At 39.2% G+C, this 19,676-nt stretch overlaps 1 protein-coding gene across 12 annotated transcripts in view; it reads right to left on the bottom strand.

Annotated features, from left to right (window-relative positions):
• Positions 1–1,463: 1,463 nt before the first annotated feature.
• Fbxl4 (F-box and leucine-rich repeat protein 4) overlaps positions 1,464–19,676 on the bottom strand; it is a 73,777-nt gene continuing 55,564 nt past the window's right edge. For 5 of the 12 annotated variants that reach the window (NR_172642.1, XM_087548833.1, XM_087548831.1 and 2 more), the window contains 3 exon segments: positions 1,464–1,975; positions 8,539–8,851; positions 12,922–12,993. Coding sequence is in view for 11 of the 12 variants with exons in the window: in XM_087548833.1 (XP_087404959.1) it covers positions 1,812–1,975; positions 8,539–8,851; positions 12,922–12,993 (549 nt within the window). In the remaining variant the exon portion in view is untranslated. 12 annotated transcript variants of the gene reach the window in all.

Below are 19,676 nucleotides of genomic sequence, written 5' to 3'. Positions count from 1 at the left end.
TATGCCATTCTTAGGGTCTAAATAAGAATAAACATAGTAATAGTAATGTATGACATTCACACTTTTAAAATGTGACAACTCAAAATACATACATTAGTTATTAAATAAATATATGCTCAATGTCTGCCATTTGCTTATGTATAAATTTAGTAGCTTAACACCTTCGAATGAAAAAGTGCCCTTATATATGTACTAGTGAGAGTATCTTAAAAACTGCCTGGAGATAGTCTCTGCTAATGTGCATTTTTGTAAATGAATTATGCTATGAGAACATTTCAACCGTTGCTATCCAAAAAGCTTCTTGCAATGATGAGAATGTTCCTCATCCACATGTCCAACATGGTGGCTACTAGCTGGCTACATTCATCTAATGCAAGGAGAAACAGCAGTTCAAACATAGAAACAGTGTTAGAAATTAAAATACAATTAAGGGGATAACCACAACCTCATAGGTAGCAATGAATATCCTAGTAAGAGCACCAGTGGAAGGGGAAGCCCTTGGTCCTGCCAAGACTGAACACCTAGTGAATGTGATTGTTGGGGGGAGGGCGGTAATGGGGGGAGGATGGGGAGGGGAACAGCCATGGAGAGGGGGAGGGGGAGGGGGAGGGGGGGGATGTTGGCCTGGAAACCGGGAAAGGGAATAAAAATCAAAATGTAAATAAGAAATACTCAAGTTAATAAAGATAAAAAAAAATTAAGGGGATAACGAAACAACACAATCCTACAGAATTACTGCAGGGCACATGGATGTTAGAATATCACATTTCTGTGTTGGGTAGAAAAACTCTGTTATACTACAGGGTTAATAGGGCCTCTGAAGGCCACAGAGCATTTTTGTCTACTGTCCAAAGAGGAGAATTCAATAAATTCATTATGTAACACATTTTCCCTCTCCTCCTGACCCTGAACTACAGCTGAATTGTAATTACTTAATTTTTGAATTATAGAAAAATAGAAATGAAATCCATATATGTTGTTATCCACATACCTGAGAAGTCTGAAGGCATCTGTTCAGCAGTTGGAAAACTACTTCAGTCAGTAGTTTACATCTTATACTTGAATACATCTATCTATGCTTTTATATATCCGCATCCAAAGAAAATGCAGATAGAAGTGGGAAAAGTAACAATTTTCCAGCCTAACAATTAATATGTCAGCTTGAAAACCATCTCATTCAGAAGCAAAAGCAGCCTGATGATATTGGGTTTGAGGCTAGCCTGGGCTACATGGAAAGCCTTGTCTCAAAGTAAATGACTAAACAATGACAACAACGACAAAACAATTATATTTAAATGAGTCTCTCCCACTGATTCTTCTCACTTACTTTTTTGGTAGTACTTTAGCACTAGGTAAGCACTTATAATTTCCATGTTCCCCTTCTCAACTGGCTCTCCCAATTTGTATAACAAACAAAACACTTGCCAGCTCATATGGCTTAATAATGACTCATTACAAAGAAAGATGTGTAAAATCAACTTTATTTTCATAAATATTATGATTACTTTTTCCCTTAAAATAAATTAGAATATTTCCATATTATTCCTTTAACATACAATTACTGATTAAAGCATACCACTGATCACATGATAGGAAATAACATCAGAGATTCATACATTCCTAAAGAAAAGTGCCTGCAATATTTTAAGGAGCATTCTTTACATTTTTACTTGATTCAATAGATAATTTTACATTTAAGTTTACATTCTATAAATGTCTTAATTCTCAGTATAATAAAAACTAAACAACAAACAAAACCACCGCCCACAAGAGCCACCAAAGCATGATTTTAGTGGTGAGTGGGTGTGGACTCATTGAGTAAAGCTCTTTTTTATGAATACTTTTGGAAAGCTTGCGTTGAGTTCCAACACAGCCCTGTTATCAATCTGAGAACAGAAGGACACGTCAAGTAGGGAAAGATCTTTGCAAGATTCCAGGAGTTTTCTCAAGGAGGCCGGACTTACCATTCTTGTTCCTGTTTAAAAAAACAAAGCATTTATAAAAACATCCTAATAATGAGCTCCTTTATTTTAAGCTTGTATAAGATAAACAAACTTTTAAAGCAAAGCACTTTTAAAAACAAAATACTTCATATTAAATGGCTTGGCTTAACAAAAGAAACACTGAGTATCTTAGACGACTTGACATTGGGAATCTGAACCTTGCCAATTCTCTTTCATCCACTGTGTCCACTGCAACTGTAGTGCTTCTGACTGTCTCTCCTTTACTTCATTACCCCAGTGCAAGAGGATCTGCACATCTCGCCTTACTTAGCTCATGGCAACCCCTGTGGTCCCCACTAGGCAGCAAGGCTAATATTTCACGCTCCAATCACAACTGAGCAACTAGCCTAATGGCCTTGAGAACCTGTTTCAGGCCTGGGAACAGAACAATGGGCAGGACACATCTGGTGTCAGGTGCCACTGGCCAGGACACAAACAATGACCCAGCACAACTCACTGTCTTATGGTGGGTGGCTGGAAGGCAGATCAAGGATGACAAGTGACTTCTGTCTGTGTTCAATTTGGAGTATTATAGGATATCCAGTTGGAAGGTAAATTTAATAAATTATGAAAGGCATCTAACACACGATAGGCACTTAATAGATACCAAATGTTACATGAGTCCAAGAGATGTTCTTTACAAAATACACCCTGGTTTAATTACAGTTTTTTTTTTTTTTTGGAGGAAAGAATCACTATCATAACACATATGCATATCTACTGACAAAGTTATTAGGATTGAGTCATTTTGTTTCTATAGTGCTTGGGATTCAAACCTGTAACCTTGTGTAACTAAGCAAGTGTTCTATACTAATCTACACTCCCAGACCAGGAAAACACAAGCCTTGTTCTTTCCACACCCATCTCTCTCTCAGCATCTGGAACTTCCTGCCACCTGTCTGCACCTGGTTCCAAGCTAAACCCACCCAGACTTCCCCTGAAATTGGGATTGGCAAAGTCTTCAAATCCATAAATACCAAGCCCCAAGGACATAGAAAGCTGGGATGGCACTGTTGTGTTTGGCTGTGCGCCCTGGGCAGTACTGATGGCTATTATGAGAAGAGAACAGGCATAAGCAGGAGGAATCTATCTTTTCAATATACCCTGATGTGGTGCAGAAGACAGGGGCAGGAGGAGCATGTAGGGAAGGAAAGGGAAAGACTATGGCAGCACACACAAGACCTTCACAGGTTCAAACCTAATGGGGTCCATCACTGAGAGGAAGATGAGGACACATAGGCTCATATCTGTAAGCTAAAGATACTTGCAATGGATACCTACTGCTTAAAAGAAATCAGTTTCCTCTAATGGAGTGTCCATTGGTTATACCAACTACCCTTCAGAGCAGGCTCCATGCTTAGGAGTAGTGGGTTATCACAACACAGACTCCATGTGATTTTGTGGACTTTTTGGTTCATTTTGGCATTACCTTTTGTCTTATTGGTGACTGTTTTGCTTCTTTGTTTTTGTGAAGATTTTTTGCTTTGTTTTTGGTAAGAAAGTGAGACAAACAGACAGATGGACACACACACACACACACACACACAGAGAGAGAGAGAGAGAGAGAGAGAGAGAGAGAGAGAGAGAGAGAGAGAGAGAGAAACACATAAAGTTGGGTGGGTAGGAACATGGGAAGAGTTTTGGAGGAGTTAAGGAAGACAAACATGATCAGAGAATTAATTTTAAAAAATGAGAGAAAGAAAATGGCTTCTGTGGTTTTTTGTTTTTGTTTTTGTTTTGTTTTGTTTTTTTATGACTGTTCTAATCCCTTCAGAGATCTGACTGTAGATTCTAAGCATGAGACCTGAGGCATAAAAGTGTATTTTCATAATAATTTATATAAAATGGGCTTCAAGTAAGTGAGATCAGAGAACTGCAACTCCACTCTTCAGTTTGCTGGAAGTTTTTGTCTGGTTTCACCCAGACAGTAACTGCTTTCTATTTCTTGGTCCTGCCAATCAGAAGTATGTTCCCTAATAAATGATGATAAACAATGCGGAAAATTAGAGATTTAAATTTTAATTAGACCAAAGTTCCCCATCGTATGATTCCAAACTACTTGGCACGTGTTCTATTCCCACAGAAGACACAGTCTGCTCAGGCAGCTAGCTCCATCGGGGCAGGGTCCACCCCATCTTGATTGTATATCACATTTAGAGTTCTGTTAAGCGGAATATTACAACACCGGATTCCTGGGATTTTGACCTGTTCCTTCTCTAGTTTATCTGCTCTGTTTTTCTACAGCTCACTAACCTTACTTTAACCTAAGTCTCCTCACTCATCTCAAACTCTGCAGGAAAGTGGCCATGCCAGGCCACGTCAGACTGGCTACTTCCTGAACTGTCATCTCCTATGCTTTTGTTTCATGCTGTTCCTTCTACTTAATTTCCTACTCACTTTTGAATGGTCTCTTCAGAGTGTCTAATAACTTTTAAAAGAAAGGTGTTCCTTAGATTGCCTCCCCACACCCTAGGCACCAACAAAATAGACTTGCCAGCTTGCATTACTTATACACTTGTTTTCCCTCATTCTTCCTAGCTTATGAACTATGAGAAGGTGGGAAAACATGGCATCTTATTCCGCTTTGTACATAAAGCAGGGTCTCAATAAGGCAAGTATGTCATTTAACCCTCATAATCCACCGACAATGATGGAGACAATCACTATTGCTTTACTTTGAATTAACAGATTCCTTATTTTAAAATCCTTACTTTAAGGATTTTGGTACTGGAGAAAGAAAGAAAACCCAATGATAAAAGTAACAGAAACATAGCAAGTTAACCATATAAAGTAATGGGTTTCGTATGGTATTTTCATATGTACACACATCATTATACTTTGTTCTTCTTTGCCCCACTGCCCACTTAACACCCTCTCTGCCTACCTCTTGCTGGCCTCTGTGCTTCCCCAGACAGGGTCCCCTTTCTACCCCTGCAGAGTCATTCTTAGGTTTAATAGAAAGAAGTGGGGCCTCTGACAACTGACCGCCACTGCTCATCACAGATGGCCATTGCCCAGTCAGTGTGACTGACTCCTTTGTGGTTCGATAGCATCTCTTTCAGACTATGAATATTGTTCATAGTTACTATATAGCTTGCATTGTTTTTAGGAAAGAGCTGCAAAACAGATTTAAATAACATGGTGCTATCTACTAAAGTGAACCTTATATCACCGTTAACGGTCGTGGCTGACTTTCATTATTCTTGGGAACCATGACAGCTTCTGGGAGTTTTCAAAATATTTCTAAATATTCTGGAAGACTTAGAATACCATAAAAGAACTAGGATAAGTCAAGCAGGAGACAGGTCACAAGGAAAAGAAATATGAAAATGAGCGGTCAGGAGAATTGCACAAAGCAGAGTACTGAAATACAGGATCGACATCTCAGGCCTGCGGCTTGGTTGTATCTCTTAGGAAATGCTGGGTTTCATCTATGAAAAGACAATACTACAACTCCCTTAGCTGTGAAGATCAGGCAAAATATTTCACAAGTGAAGCAGTTGATCCAAAGTGTAAAAATGATGTAGGGCTTCCTGTTTAAGGTTAGTCAGAATCAGTCATGTCCAGCGATATAAGCATCATCTATGAATGTATCATAAACCAAAACCAAGCCCAGATGCTAAACATCTCCAGGTTTTCCTTTGATGAGTATTAAATACAGAGGAAAGGATATGCAAGTACTTTAGAGACTAATTTTTATCGGTACTGACATATTGCCAAAGACAGTTCTGAGTTCATGTACTGTCCTGATCTGTGGGAAAAATTACACCAGCAGTGGCACTGCAGGTGCCCCTGGCCTGGGTTCCCTGTGGACAGACGCAGGGAAGGCAGACAGAATTCCCGGACTCTGAGGAATTCTCAGCAGAGCTACCTGGTCGTAGAACAATTCCTAAAATCTAGAATTGCCAGGGGCAGTGATTTAGGATTTTTTTAGTCAAGAGTTAAACAAAAAAATTAAAAAGCCAAGTTGAATTCATTTTACAAATGGATTCATTTTTCTGTCCTTAATAAAAATGGAAAATCCGACTCATATGAACCTTACTTTTCTGACTGGACCCAGAATAAAACTAGAATCAACAGGAAGAAAAACAATGGAAATTCTTGGGGACTGAACATTGTTTTTAGACCAAGTCTTGATTTTTTTTTTAAAGATTTATTCATTTATTATATATAAGTACACTGTAGCTGTCTTCAGATACACCAGAAGAGGGCATCGGATCTCTTTACAGATGGTTGTGAGCCACCATGTGGTTGCTGGGAATTGAACTCAGGACCTCTGGAAGAGTAGTCGGGTGCTCTTAACCGCTGAGCCATCTCTCCAGCTCCCCAAGTCTTGATTTTTATTACTTAAAAAAGTTGCGTATTTATTTTGCTTTCTGACTCTGTGCTTGTGCCTTCAACACTTTCACAATTTTCTGCTCCTCAATAAGGAAAGCCCGCTTGATCCTGTCACGGACACACTTGGCACACACAGAATCACCATAGGCCCTGCTGATGTGCCTTTTTGTCTCAGACAATCTCATAAGGACTTTGGGTCTCACAGCACAAACCCCTCGCAGTCTGCCTGGGCATACGCCACATGTGGATTTAGGTGCTTTCCCGACCTTCTAGGTGTAAAGGTGAACAGTCCTGTTGCCAGGGGTTCCAGACAGCCTCGTTTGGTGAGTGGCTGTGTTGTAGGAAGTCTATGACGGTTGTCAAACGCTGGACCCTCCTGAGTGCCACTAGGCATGGTCCCCAGAAGAAGAGGGAACTGAACATTTTTGAGCAATGAATAGAGTCACTGAAAATAATCAAGGAAGTTTTTTTTTTTTTAATTCCTAAATCAAATGACATTTAAAACACAATATATCAGAACCTTGAAAAACAGCTCAGGTAGTTTTAAGAGAAAAGTTTAAATATTTTACTTTTTTTTTTACCTTGAAAAATAAAAGATCCCTCAAACAAATAAGCTCTTGATACATTGATGCCTTAGCAGATTCATTCAAAAGCACTAGGCAGCATGGAAGAATGGAGATCAAGATACAAGTCAATGCAAACTAAAATAACAATACATAAAAGACAAGAAAGAGAGCTACCAGATTCACTATGTACAGCCACTGCTGCCCTGTTATTTAAACTGGATAAGACCACCGCAACAACGAAAAGTGCTAATGAACAGTTTTTCTGATGAACATAGGTGCAACAATTGCCAAAAACACACATTAGCAATAAATGGTTCTAGGAAAACTAGCAATCCACCTGTAGAAGGAAGAAATGAAACTTGATCCCTATCTCTTTTCATCCACAATAATCAATTCAGAATGGATCAAAGACCTTAACAGAAGACCTCTGAAAGTGCCAGATGAAAACCCAGGAGAACACTTCAATATGTAGGTATAGCAAGGACTTTGTGAAAAAGACTCCAATATCCAATACAGAAAATAACTCCAAGATATTTTTGGATTCTAAGAGATCTATTCCAGATAGGATTACAGGAAATTTAAAACCTTCAGCATAACAGAGGAAATAATCACTAGAGTAGAGACGGCCTACAGAATGGGAGGATAAATGTCTTGCCAACTGTACATTGGAAAGGAGGCTGGAACCTATATAAGGAAATACACAAACACCACCAGAAGAGGAAGCCATCTAGTTAATCAGTTGGCTAAGGCACTAAGCAGATAGTCTCAAAAAAAGAAGTACAATTATTCACTAAATATCTAAAAAGTGTTTAGCATTTTTAACCACCAAGGAAACACAGATCAAAACTGCTTTAAGCTTCTATCCACCCAATGCCCTACTCAGGAAGAATGGCTCTCTGCAAGCAAATGACAACACATGTCGACCAATGTTAATGATGAGGAAAGATGAGAATGGAAACTGTACAGCCTCGAAGGCTCCTCAAAAGCTACAAACAGAAGCAACATAGACTGAACTACATGACTCCTGAAGGACTCAGGTCAACACACGGCAGAGAGATACCTTCATGTCCATGTTTATTGCTGTACTATTTGCAGCAGTAACAGCAACCAGCCTAGACTTCTAGCAAAGGACCAAAGCATGAAGAAATTCTGGTAAATATATGCATGTAATTTTATGAAGCTATGAAGAAAAAAAACTGAAATCACCACATTTGCATAAAAATTCATGCACATTTGCATGATGCCTCTCAAGATAATTATGCTAAGTAAAATAAACCAGGCTACAATAGACAAATACCATAGGTTCTCTCTCACATGTGTATTCTAGATTTACATTCACATATATGTGTGGACGTTGAAGTTAGAATTCCTATGATAGGGAGAAGAATGGAAGAGATGCTAAGGGAGTACAGGGGCAGAAAAGAGTAATGGAATGCATTTACATGAAGGCAAAAGCAGGTACTACTTGGGGGAAAGGAGAGCCCAAGAAGGTGGCTGTAGTGTAATGGAAGGATTTTTGGAAAAAGGGAATGAGTAAGAATAAAGTAAATGATATATAGGTATGAAAATCCCATTATAAAACCCACCATTTTGTATGCAAACTTTAAAAAATTTATATATTGTACTCTTACCTAATATGTCCAGTTGCTGTAATCTGGTACAATTAGATGCCAGTTCTTCTATGTCTGTGTCACACACAGACCTGTTAGCTGTAAGAAAGAGTTTCTGCAAGTTTGGGAGCTGGCGTGCCAGTCTGGCAAAGCACCCAGTACTGCTCTGAAGGGTGGGGCACCAGCCAAGGTCAAGTTCCTCAAGAAGAGCACACCCGGAAGCCAACTCTGCGATCCCATTCTCCGTAATATTCTTGCATCTCCAGAGATCCAAGGTCCGGAGGCTTTTACACTTGGCTCCAATCATGCTGGCTATCACATCATAGTCTTCAATCTGGAGATCAAACAGTTCCAACATGTTACACAGCACAGGCAGAAACATAAACTGCCTAGAACATTCTTAATCACCTCATTGTTGCCTTCAAATAAACACACCCATGTCCTCGTCAATACACATTAGCTTACTCATCCTAGATCTCTCGGTGCTTCATAAAAAGTGAGAGTAATGAGCTAAGCAGACGACTCGTGTAGAGAAGAGCTTACTTGTCATGTGCACATGAGCACTTGAATGTGATTCCCTAGCACCCGTGGAGAGCCCAGGGCGGGGTATATACCTCTATCAGAGCATTGAGAGAGACAGGAGGACAAGTCCGTGGCCAGATGGTTTAGCCAAACAGGTGAATGTTGGGTTTAGTGAGAGACCCTGTCTCAAAAATACAGTGAAGTGCTATTGAAGATGCCCACAGTAACATCTGGGTATCAATGACCTCTGTGTACACATGTATGTGCATGAACATTTTCACATACATATGCACACTCACACACACAAAGCAAAAAGAAATCACTTAAGATTCATGTACTAGAACAAAGTAGAATATTAAGGAGTTAAGTTCCAAAGCAATCCTGTCTCTCAAGAACGATCTGAGGAGTATGTGTTATTATTCTGTGCCTAGTGTTTGAACGCTGCCACTGGTACCTGTTGGTAGGGTCTAGCTTCTCCTACTTTGTGTATGACTAACGTACTTAGCTGGGTTCGTCATCTTTCCCTAACAAAGGTGTATACTTTGGTAGTCTCTAAAAGTGTGTAGAAATGCTGTAAATACTAATTAAGAGAGTAGTTTGGGGTTAAGAAAATTTATAGACTAAACATACAATACAAAAGGACTTTAGACAATACTATGCTAACCAGTATTAAGGATTAAAGTCTCCAGGACTTAATTCATGATACAGATAATCATTTAGTAACCAAGGACCGATCAGAAAGAAGACAGCTTGACTAGAGGCAAACAACTAACAGAAAACCTAAGGAAATGCAAGCAGATTCCAGGCAACTTTAAATTACTTCAAGAAACACCAAATAATGCAAAGAACTCATGGACATTTTTAGGTACCCTTTAAATGGCAAAAAGAAACAAAATTAACTTTAAACATCTTCTCTAGCTGTAACACTACCATTTCAACATGTTATCAATATTAAGACATTACAATTTTTTACAGTTTTGGAACTAAGCCTTCAAAATTTGGCATGTATCCTGTATTTACATCATACAAAATGGAAACTAGAATATTTCCAACTGGCCATCATCTAGCAGACTTGACAGCATGGCAGTAGAATGTAGTTATGAATGTAGAGTGCTCAGGAGATTACATATGTTCTCTTTCTACACATTTGTTCCCCTTCATGGGCCTGACTAGGTAGAAAGTAAAGACAGAACTACACTCATTCAAGTTTTTACTTTTAATCTCAATTTTGTTTGCTCTCACGACTACTCAGAATACTGACTGTATTTCTTATCCTCCCATGCTGCAAAGTGAGCCATATGACTAAGTTCTGTATAGTAGGAAATACATCTGCAAAGGTGTGATACTTCTAGAAAGAGTCCTTCAGGGAGGGTCCTGCACCTTTGCCGGGTCCCTACAGTTTAACATGGGAAGGAGATGGCCCGAGCTCCAGTCCTAACCTTGATATCAAATGTGTGAACACACAGTCTTTAAGAGCAGAGTGTAGACCTCTCAGAGGAATGTAGAGTCAGGTTGGCAAATCAGCCTGGATCGCTGACCTCCTACATTCCATTTACAGAGAAGAGAAATAAACAATCTTGTAGAAACAGTCATTAGTAGTTTTTACCTAACTTTAATTGGTATGCTTGCTTACAAACTTGATAAAATACTTTAAAGATGAAAGACTGAAATGAATTGCTAAAGCAAGCTTCAGATTACTCTGGGGGCTTTATTACCTACATGGCCGCTATTGTCTATTACGATGGATAATAACACTTTAAGTTGGATGAATATGGATGGTGTCCCAGTACCGCTGGAGGTGTGCTGGGAACACGGCTTCTCCAAAGCAAGTATGTCTGCGGTGCTAGCTACAAGCACACTTCCAAAGGGAAAGGCGGCATTCAACTCTTCTCAGAGCTGCTGTGGCTGATGCTTGAGACGGAGGTGAGCACTCCTTGGGGAAGAGGTGTGTTTATGTACATCAAGCAAAACCAAAGTGATCGAGAAATGGGCAGTTGCTGCCAAATTCTGAGACAACCGTCCTGCCAAGGCTGTTGGACATGAGTTCATGTGATCCTGTAATGCTTGGGAATTTAAACTAAGAGAAAATAAGTAAACAAAAGGAGAAGTTTAAACTGAAGAACCACTCATCTATTAAAAAATAACTGTTTTATCCTCTTCACCAATTAGAGGAAAAATCAGTTTACAAAGAGTGCCAGCACCTGTTAGAAGCCCTTGTGTGTGTTAGTCATGTGGATCAGTGTAGTACTATCTTACCAGTAACCACACACTTAATTTAATAAACAGCTCACTGACAGCTCCATTTCCCATAGTGAGCTACATTCTAATAGACATACTATGGGAAAGTGAGTTTAGCATTCAGGAAGACTGGGAAACAAGAGTGGAGCAAAGGCAAATAATTTCTTTATAGGGAAAACACTAGTGTCACTTCCTAATTTTGATTAGGAATCCTTGCTCTATTCTCATATGTAAACGCTTTTATAATTGAAAATTCTTCAGGGCTAATTTTGCACAGATCAATTTAGGAAACACTGAATTAAAATACAGGTAATTTTAACTATGAATATTTATGTATATATGTGCGCGCGCACACACACCACACACACACACACACACACACACACACACACACACACACACACACAAATTCCAACACAACCTGTGGCCAGAGGCCTAATTTCCCAGAAAATGATGCCCCAATTTAAGAGTGGGGTGGTAATAACAAACAATAGAATATTTTGAGTAAAATTAAATAGGTCCCTTACCAATCTTAGTGGGGTAGGCTAGTAAAGAGTCAAGCAGCTGATCTGTTGTCATAGAAACTGCCATCAAGTCACTAGGCTCCTTCAGTAGAGCTACAGGAGAGCTCCAAAGAAGACTACAAAATGGCTTACAAAGGTAAGAATTGGACTCAAGTACGTGAATCCAGTGGGTTACGAAGATTGGCCCTGGAAACTGGGACTGTTTGAGTCCATGCTTACACTTTATAAGACCTAAGCACTGGGATTACAGAACACAAGATGTTCTGTATATTGCCTTACATAATCCCAATACAAGGTTTCTCTAGGCTACACTGTCAATTTCTGGACATCTTTGAAGCAAATGGTAAACTATAAAGATGTCCAATTAGGATCCAAAACTAGAATACCAGATTTCTTTGACTGCCATCTTATTTACAGCTCGCTACTAAGTGGCTGCAATGTTGGACAAGTCTGGAAATCTCTTACTTCTGCTTTGGTTGTAGGTACTGGAGGATATAATAATGGATTACTCCACAGGAAGACTCACTTCTGTGCATGTGTAGATGTGCACACACAGATCCCAACAGTTCAACTATCCCTTAAGTCTCAGAATAATTCATAAAGCATGTAATTATGTAGTTTAGATGAAACAAATGTTCCTTTTCTCATTACCTCTTCTATAGACATAAAGCTACAGTTTAAGTCTTAAAGGCCTAGTGAAGTTTTCTAATCTAAGACTCAGGCATCTGGATTTCAGAGTAGCAAAATTTTAAAAAGAGCAAATGAAACACACAGAGTCCTAATACAGGGAATCAATCTTGTATTGTACCTGACAAAGGAGTAAAAAAACTGCACAGTAGTAACACACTATGATCTATCATATTTATTTCTGAGAATTAATCTCACCAGAGCAAGAAGAATGTAAGCAGCTGGAGACGGAGCTCTTTCCACCACACTACACTGCCCTGTTTTGTGATAAAGTTAAGTCCTTCAAGACATACCCTCCACTTCAAGGGAGAAACAGTTCGAATGTGGGGTAAAAGTATATGGAGATGTATATGGTGGAGTGGGTCATGTAAACCTCACCCATGGGAACAAAAAGAGAAGGAGGCCATTGAGTAAAGAATTTCCACGTGCTTACCATCACGCAGCTGCCCAGGCTGAGGTGCTGAAGCTCTGCACAGAAGTTCAAAATGCTCAGCAGTGCTGTTTGCTGCCATCGGGGAGCACATCAGAGGCAACGGCGGAAAGTGAATGAACGTGAAACAAAGAGAAGGGGTCAATTAGACATTAAAGGCTGTCACTGCTTTTCCTGAGATACAGTTGAAAACCTAGGTTACAGAGTCCACAAATGCCGTTTAATGAGTCCCCAGGTGCTCCCACCATTGACTGGCTTGGTTTCAAGGTAATCATTAGCAGTCTCCATGTAAGTCATCACTTAGTACGGTTTTACATAGTCTAAAGACATCTGTATTCCCCATGGCCTATCAGTTTATTTCTCAGGTAAGCATTTGGAGTCTGCTTGGGAGCAATGGGGGGGAGAGAGAGAGCTAGAAGTAGAGAGAGAGTGTACAAGCCGGAGTGACAGTGAGGGGGGAGCAGCCCCCAGGGGGCTGGTGGCACTTCTCAAGAGCAGCAGCAGCTCTGACATTCACTGATCAGCTGCAGTCTGATGGAACTGCCAATAGAGTCACCCCAAATCAGGGCTGAGCTGGTGACTTTAATGTCAAAGGATTCTCTTTGCTGACAAAGATACCAACAACCATTGAGCACCTGTCAGTAGCAGATGCTGACGGAATCATATCTAACATGCACTTTCTAGTCATGTTTCTGCCATTTAATCCCATCTATCCTCTGCAATGAAAATGTCTGACCACCAAACATCCAAAGGTATGCTAGACAGCTGAGGCCAGAGAAGGATTTCTACTTTCTTTCTTTATCCCTGATCTCCACCTCACTCCTTTGAGACACGGTCTGTCATTTCAATGTCACTGTCATTTCAGCTTGGGTCGCTGGTCAGGGAGCTCCTGGGATCTGCCTGCCTTCTCCTTGCTGTACCCAGTGCTGAGGCTCCAGGCACATGTGACAGGGCTCTGCCATTTACATGGATGGGTACAGATGCTTGAAGTTAAGTTCTCATACTTGAGCATCAAGTGCTCTTAGCCACGAGACCATATTGCAAGCCCCTAAAAATACATTTAAGGTATCAATTCAAATCATGACATGCCTACCATCAACAACTATAAAAAATAAAAAAGGGAAAAAGACATTTTAGTTTCTCTTTTATTAAAAGAGAATTACTCAAATGTGATGTGCATGGCAAACTTTCTTTTTAATTGAAACAAATTATTGAATCGTATATGTATTCAGAAAGGGAAAAGGAACCCCAGATAATTCTCAATAGGAATGTAGTAATGAAGTACTTCCTAAAAATAAAATCACTTAAAGCAAAATAAAATACTAATTACAAAAATCTTTAGAAAATACTAGACTTCATTCTGTTACCCCACTAATTTTTTAAAGCTAAACAAAAGTTTATCTTGGTTTTATACCTTGTTTCCAATATAATGCGATACTTGTAAGATGATCTTACGCAATTTTTAGACGGGCCACATCAAGGTAGGTTAACTTTAAGGGTCACCATATTATCCAACTAGCAGTGCGATGACGTCACATTTGTCTTCACTAATGTACTGTGTCTTTTTAACGAGCCTGAACTAGCTATAGTAATTTTCACTTCCACTATTAATTCTCTGACACTCCTACTTCCTTTCTTCTGTAACTTCTGTTCAATAAATGCTAGACTCTCCCAAGTACCAGTGTTTGCAGTGGTTTGAAAAATATGTTCACATATTATCCCAGACACTTGCCTTCCAGGCACAGAGCTGACTTCCTCTTTTCAGAGGGACTCATTCTTAACAAACTGTGTGCAGCAGAGGTGACTGGTGATGGGATATGACGGAGTCACGGAGTTCACAGATACTTGATCAAACATTACACTTGCGCAAGACTAACACTTAAATAAGTGGATGGGGCAGAATGCCCTCCCTAGTGTGCATCTAATCAGTTTAAGACTTGAACAGAACAAAAGAAAGAGAGAGATCTAAGGTCTGAGGAATTCTGCAGGTTCCCGGGGAGCGAGCCTGGCAGGTGGTTCTCTGGACACAGTCAGCTCTGAGATGGACAGAACCCCAGCTGAAAACCTGTGGCAGTCTCCCGTGAGGCCTTCTCTGGGCTTCCTTGGAGCCAAAAGTACCATGAGGAACACCCAGTCATAGACCCAAGCGAGATGATAAATGTAGTTTGTTTTGGAATAACTGATACATAATGATGTGAATAATACAGTGATTGATAGAGTGAGTATGACATTTATTAAGTGAACAGGGTTCCCTTTGAGGATTAAAAACATAAATTTATAGCAGTACCTGATGTTCAGTATCTATAAATGAACAGACTCTTCAAACTGTGCTAAATCAGCAATTCATTCTTTGTATACAATTTGGAATTTATCTCGTTTATGCATTTTAAAATTCCAAAAAGGAATCGCTTATGTCCTAGACTTCAAATCAGTTCATTTTTACAAGTATATGTTTTTGTTATATAGCCTTGTTGTTTATATTGTTAATTTCTAGGTTTTGTCTGACACAGTGTCTCACTGTGTAGTTTTGGCTCTCCTGGAAATTGCTATGCACATCTGGCTGGCCTCAAAGAGCTCTGCGGTCTCTGCCTTCCGAGTGCTGGGCTGTGCACCACCATACCCAGTTCCAGCTTGTTTTTATAGCTGTTTTCATTCACTTCTTGGAAACTCACTCCTTACCCCTACTTTTTATTTCTTAATGTTTCTTGGATAGCTCCTCTCTAAGACCAGGACTTCTTTCTAGGACCAGGACTTCTATTAGAAGAGGGTGTGGAGGTCCTACTCTGAATGAGTCTGTACAGCCAGCAGGAAACTTAGTTCAGTTCTGACCATAACACATAGAATATGGTCCTTTTGGATCTATCTGTGTGGACGTGAATCCTAGGTCTCTAAGACTCTCATTCAACAGTCTGGAAACTCACCATCACTCAGATCTGAGTCACTTCTCTATCTATACTGATTAACTATTTCTCACTTTTGTACAGGTTCTGTCAGGAACCATACTGACGGAGTTGCTGAACACAAAGGGTCTGTGTAAGCAGAAGACGCTGCTTCAGAGCAGTCTTCCACAACCTCCGGCTCTTTCAATCCTCCCAACCTTTCTCTAGTGGTGATGCTCTAGGAAGACACTGGAACTTTAAGGCACAAGCCTAACAGCTCATCTTCCTAACTCATTAAAAAAAAATTTATTACTTATTTTATGCTAGTTTATTTTTTATTATAAGTGTATGAATGCTTATTTGAATGTATGTATCTACACTACAAGTGTGCCTGGTATTTGTGGAAGCCAGAAGAGGGCATTGGCTCTCCTGAAACTGTGTTAGCAGAGGTTGTGAGCCATCGAATCTAAGGCCCTCTGCAAGAGCAGCAAGTGTTCTTTGCCCTTTAAGTTAAATGCTCTTTTAAGCCAGACATCTCTTCATCCTGCTCAACACACCTTTAACCAAGAGTTTAATCTAGAAACATCTTAATGCACTCTTTCAACAAAATCCCCCTTCTTAATTATAGTTTATTATATAAAACAATCTTTAAGTTTAAATATATTCTGATTATATTCTTTCCCTTCCCCAAGTCTTTCCAGATCCTCTCCCTCTCTCTACCCATTCAACTTAAAGTTCTTTCTCAAAAAGCAAACAAAACTCCAAATTAACCAAGAAAACAAAATGAAACTCATCAAACTGTAACTAATAAAACCACACAGAAAAAAAAAAAAAAAAACCTATGTTGTCCACTGTTGGTTGGCCAAGTGCTCCTGAACATGAAGCCTGCCCTGGATGATGTACCCAGTGATGCTCCACTTCTCCCAGCAGATGTAAATGACAGTTTAATCGTTAACTTTACCCTCCTGGGTCGGTTTTAATTTATTCATTCATTTAAAAAATAAAATAAAATAATATAAAACAGAAACTGCACATCAAGGAGGAAGAAGATGAATCATCAGCAACAGTAAGAAAGAGAAGGCACAGGAACCTGAGCCCCACTTGTGGGCACACTCAGGAAGCCCATAACAACATTAGACTGGAGACCATGATCCACTGAGAAGATTTGCTGCAAGCCCTGTGCATGCTGCTCCCATCTCTGTGAGTCATTAGGCCTTTATGCTCATGCTGACTCAGAGGGCCTTGTTTGCTTGGCGTCCTCTATCCGCCCTGGCCTTTACTCTTTGCACCTACTCTTCCTAGAGGTTCCCTGAACTCTGAGAGGAGGGATTTGATGGAGACACCCCATTTAGGGCTGAGTGTTTGAAGTCACTTTAAAATATAGAAAAAAATTATGTCTGAATATATGTACTTTGGCAAATATTTTACAAAAATTTAACCAGTGTTCACATTAAATTGGAAATTACAAAAGTTATAAATAATAGAGAAAACTATCCTTTTTATTCTGGCTTTCAAAAGAAACTATCATAGAACAGAAAAGGCTTCCTGTTTAAGGACCTCATTCATCTTTGCTGAGAGAGAGATATGAGATCAAAGGAGGACTGCAATGTAGAAGGATAAGGACGATGACAAGGAAGAGACGCTGTGAGGGAGGGACTAACACTGTGAGGAGCTAAAGCAGACAAACCAGAGGCCGGAATACAACAGGGAAGCAGCAAATGTAAATGCCCGACTCCCAGTGTTCCCTCCCCAGGGCAAAGTGGTAACAAGCTAGGTTAAAGGACTGTATCTGTGGTATCAGCTTACAATCTCTCCACATCTAGTAAACACATGTCCTCACAGAATAATTCCACAACAGTCTTTGTCTATGTCCTCATATTTAGAATGAGGCTAATGTCAAAGCAAGGAAAGAAACTAACTGTTCATTAAGAAGATCAGATTTTGGAAGACTCGGTCATTTAGGGTAAGAGTTGGCAAGCTACAACCCACAGGCAAACTCTACCTTGCTAGATGTTTTTCTAAATACAGTTCTACAATAATTTCAGCATTGTCTGTAGATGGTATCACAGTGATACAGTTAATTGCCTATGGTGAAGAACATAGACCTACGGTATCTAATACAATGATTCCCAACTTGTGGGTCACCAGCCCTTTGGGTAGCTGAACAACCATTTCACAGTAGTCACCTAAGACTATTGGAAAACACAGATGCTTACATTATGATTCAAACAGTAGCAAAATTACAGTTAGAAAGTAGCAATGAAAATAATTTGATCCTGTGGGTCACCACAACATTAGGAAATGTATTCAAGGTTCTCAGCATTAGGAAGGTTGAGAACCATTGATCTAAAATATTTAATCTCTGAAAACAATTCTACAATAGTAACTACTTGCACCATTTCTGTATATCTACAACATACCAACAGGAGAATCAAACTACATAAAGAGAATTTGTAAAAAAGACATTCGACAGTCCAAAGTAAGTTTTATAAAACTCTTTTTAAGGCTCTAAGTACCCTTTAGAACTCTAAGTCCACAAATTCTATTGGATGCTTCTGCAAAACTTACTTAATGGATGCACAGATAACTTAAAATAATTTAAATAGTAGCTTTAAAAATGCAAGGCATCATGTTCTCTTTTAAATGAGTTTATAATTTTCAAACTCTAGTCAAATTATTATGAGAAAAAGTATGTTAAGGAGTGCTTGGAACCATGCAAAATGATCAAACCGTACTCTGAGAAAATGATGTCATCTACTATATGTTCAGAAAAGAACGCATTCTACATTCTACCTAAAACCTACATAAAATCAGCAGCTTCACAATTAAATGGCCCAGCATTGTTCCCTATACAGTTTCATAACATAGTGTCAAATTATAAAAAAAAGTAATTAAATATTCATGCTGATCACATGACTATCAGTACAATAAAAAGTAAAGGAGTAAATGACAATGCAAAAGGTTGTGAACAGAAAGAAAAACAAAACAAAATGCAATTAGGCAAAAACCACATCATGCATGCTCATGGACTCAAGGTCCCTGACTGTGTAGGAATCACGACAAAACACCATATTCTAGTAACAACAGCGTGAGGGCTCCTTCTCAGCCTCAGTTCATGGCTGCCTCCCTCTTGTTTCCTCAGCACATTCACTAATAGCATTCTCAGTGAGGCCTCCGAACAGTCAGATGTTGCAATGGTTCCTTATCAAACATGCAACTTCAATGGTGTAAGCAGACATGAAGTCTCATGCAGTTACAGAGAACTATTACTAATGGCACTCTGTTACAAGACATTTATTAGCAGGTAAAAGGAGGTATGGATTCAAATCTTCACTGACAGTTTTTCAAGAAATGCCACCTACGATGACATTTACACTTACATAACTTTCAGAAAGTCTAGCTTTATGGCTTAGTAGAGTTACCTAGGAATACCATGCACATTCTCAATGGATGTATTCAGTACATTTTGTTTCCTTTAATATGGTGATGCAGGCTTACAATTGTTATACTAGTTGATACTCCCCCCTTTTAGCTTGGCGTTAAAAATTAATTGTTGCTTATCTGTAATAAAAAAATACAACCTTCAATAACAAATTCGATATTGGAAGGTTGAATTCAAATCAGTATTCTCAGCTTTAAAACATGATTCCTAGAAAGCATATTGATAAAGAGGCAAGTTTATGTATTACAGACAGAGACCGCCTAAAATATGGACTAATGACACTCTGTGATCACAAACAAGTGTCATTTCACTGATCATAATATATCCCAAACAATTCAGAGAAATCTCCAAGTAATAAATTTGGATTTTATTAAAGTATACTCATCAAATGAAAGCTCATAAATTTAGATGCAGATATCTTTGAAGAAATCATAAGA

This window comes from Rattus norvegicus, chromosome 5 (genome assembly GCF_021556685.1).
Source record: "Rattus norvegicus strain SHRSP/BbbUtx chromosome 5, alternate assembly SHRSP_T2T, whole genome shotgun sequence".
In the NCBI taxonomy this organism is placed as follows: Eukaryota; Metazoa; Chordata; class Mammalia; order Rodentia; family Muridae; genus Rattus; species Rattus norvegicus.
The sequence above is the reverse complement of the archived record's forward strand: the minus strand, read 5'-3'. Positions and strand labels throughout refer to the sequence as shown.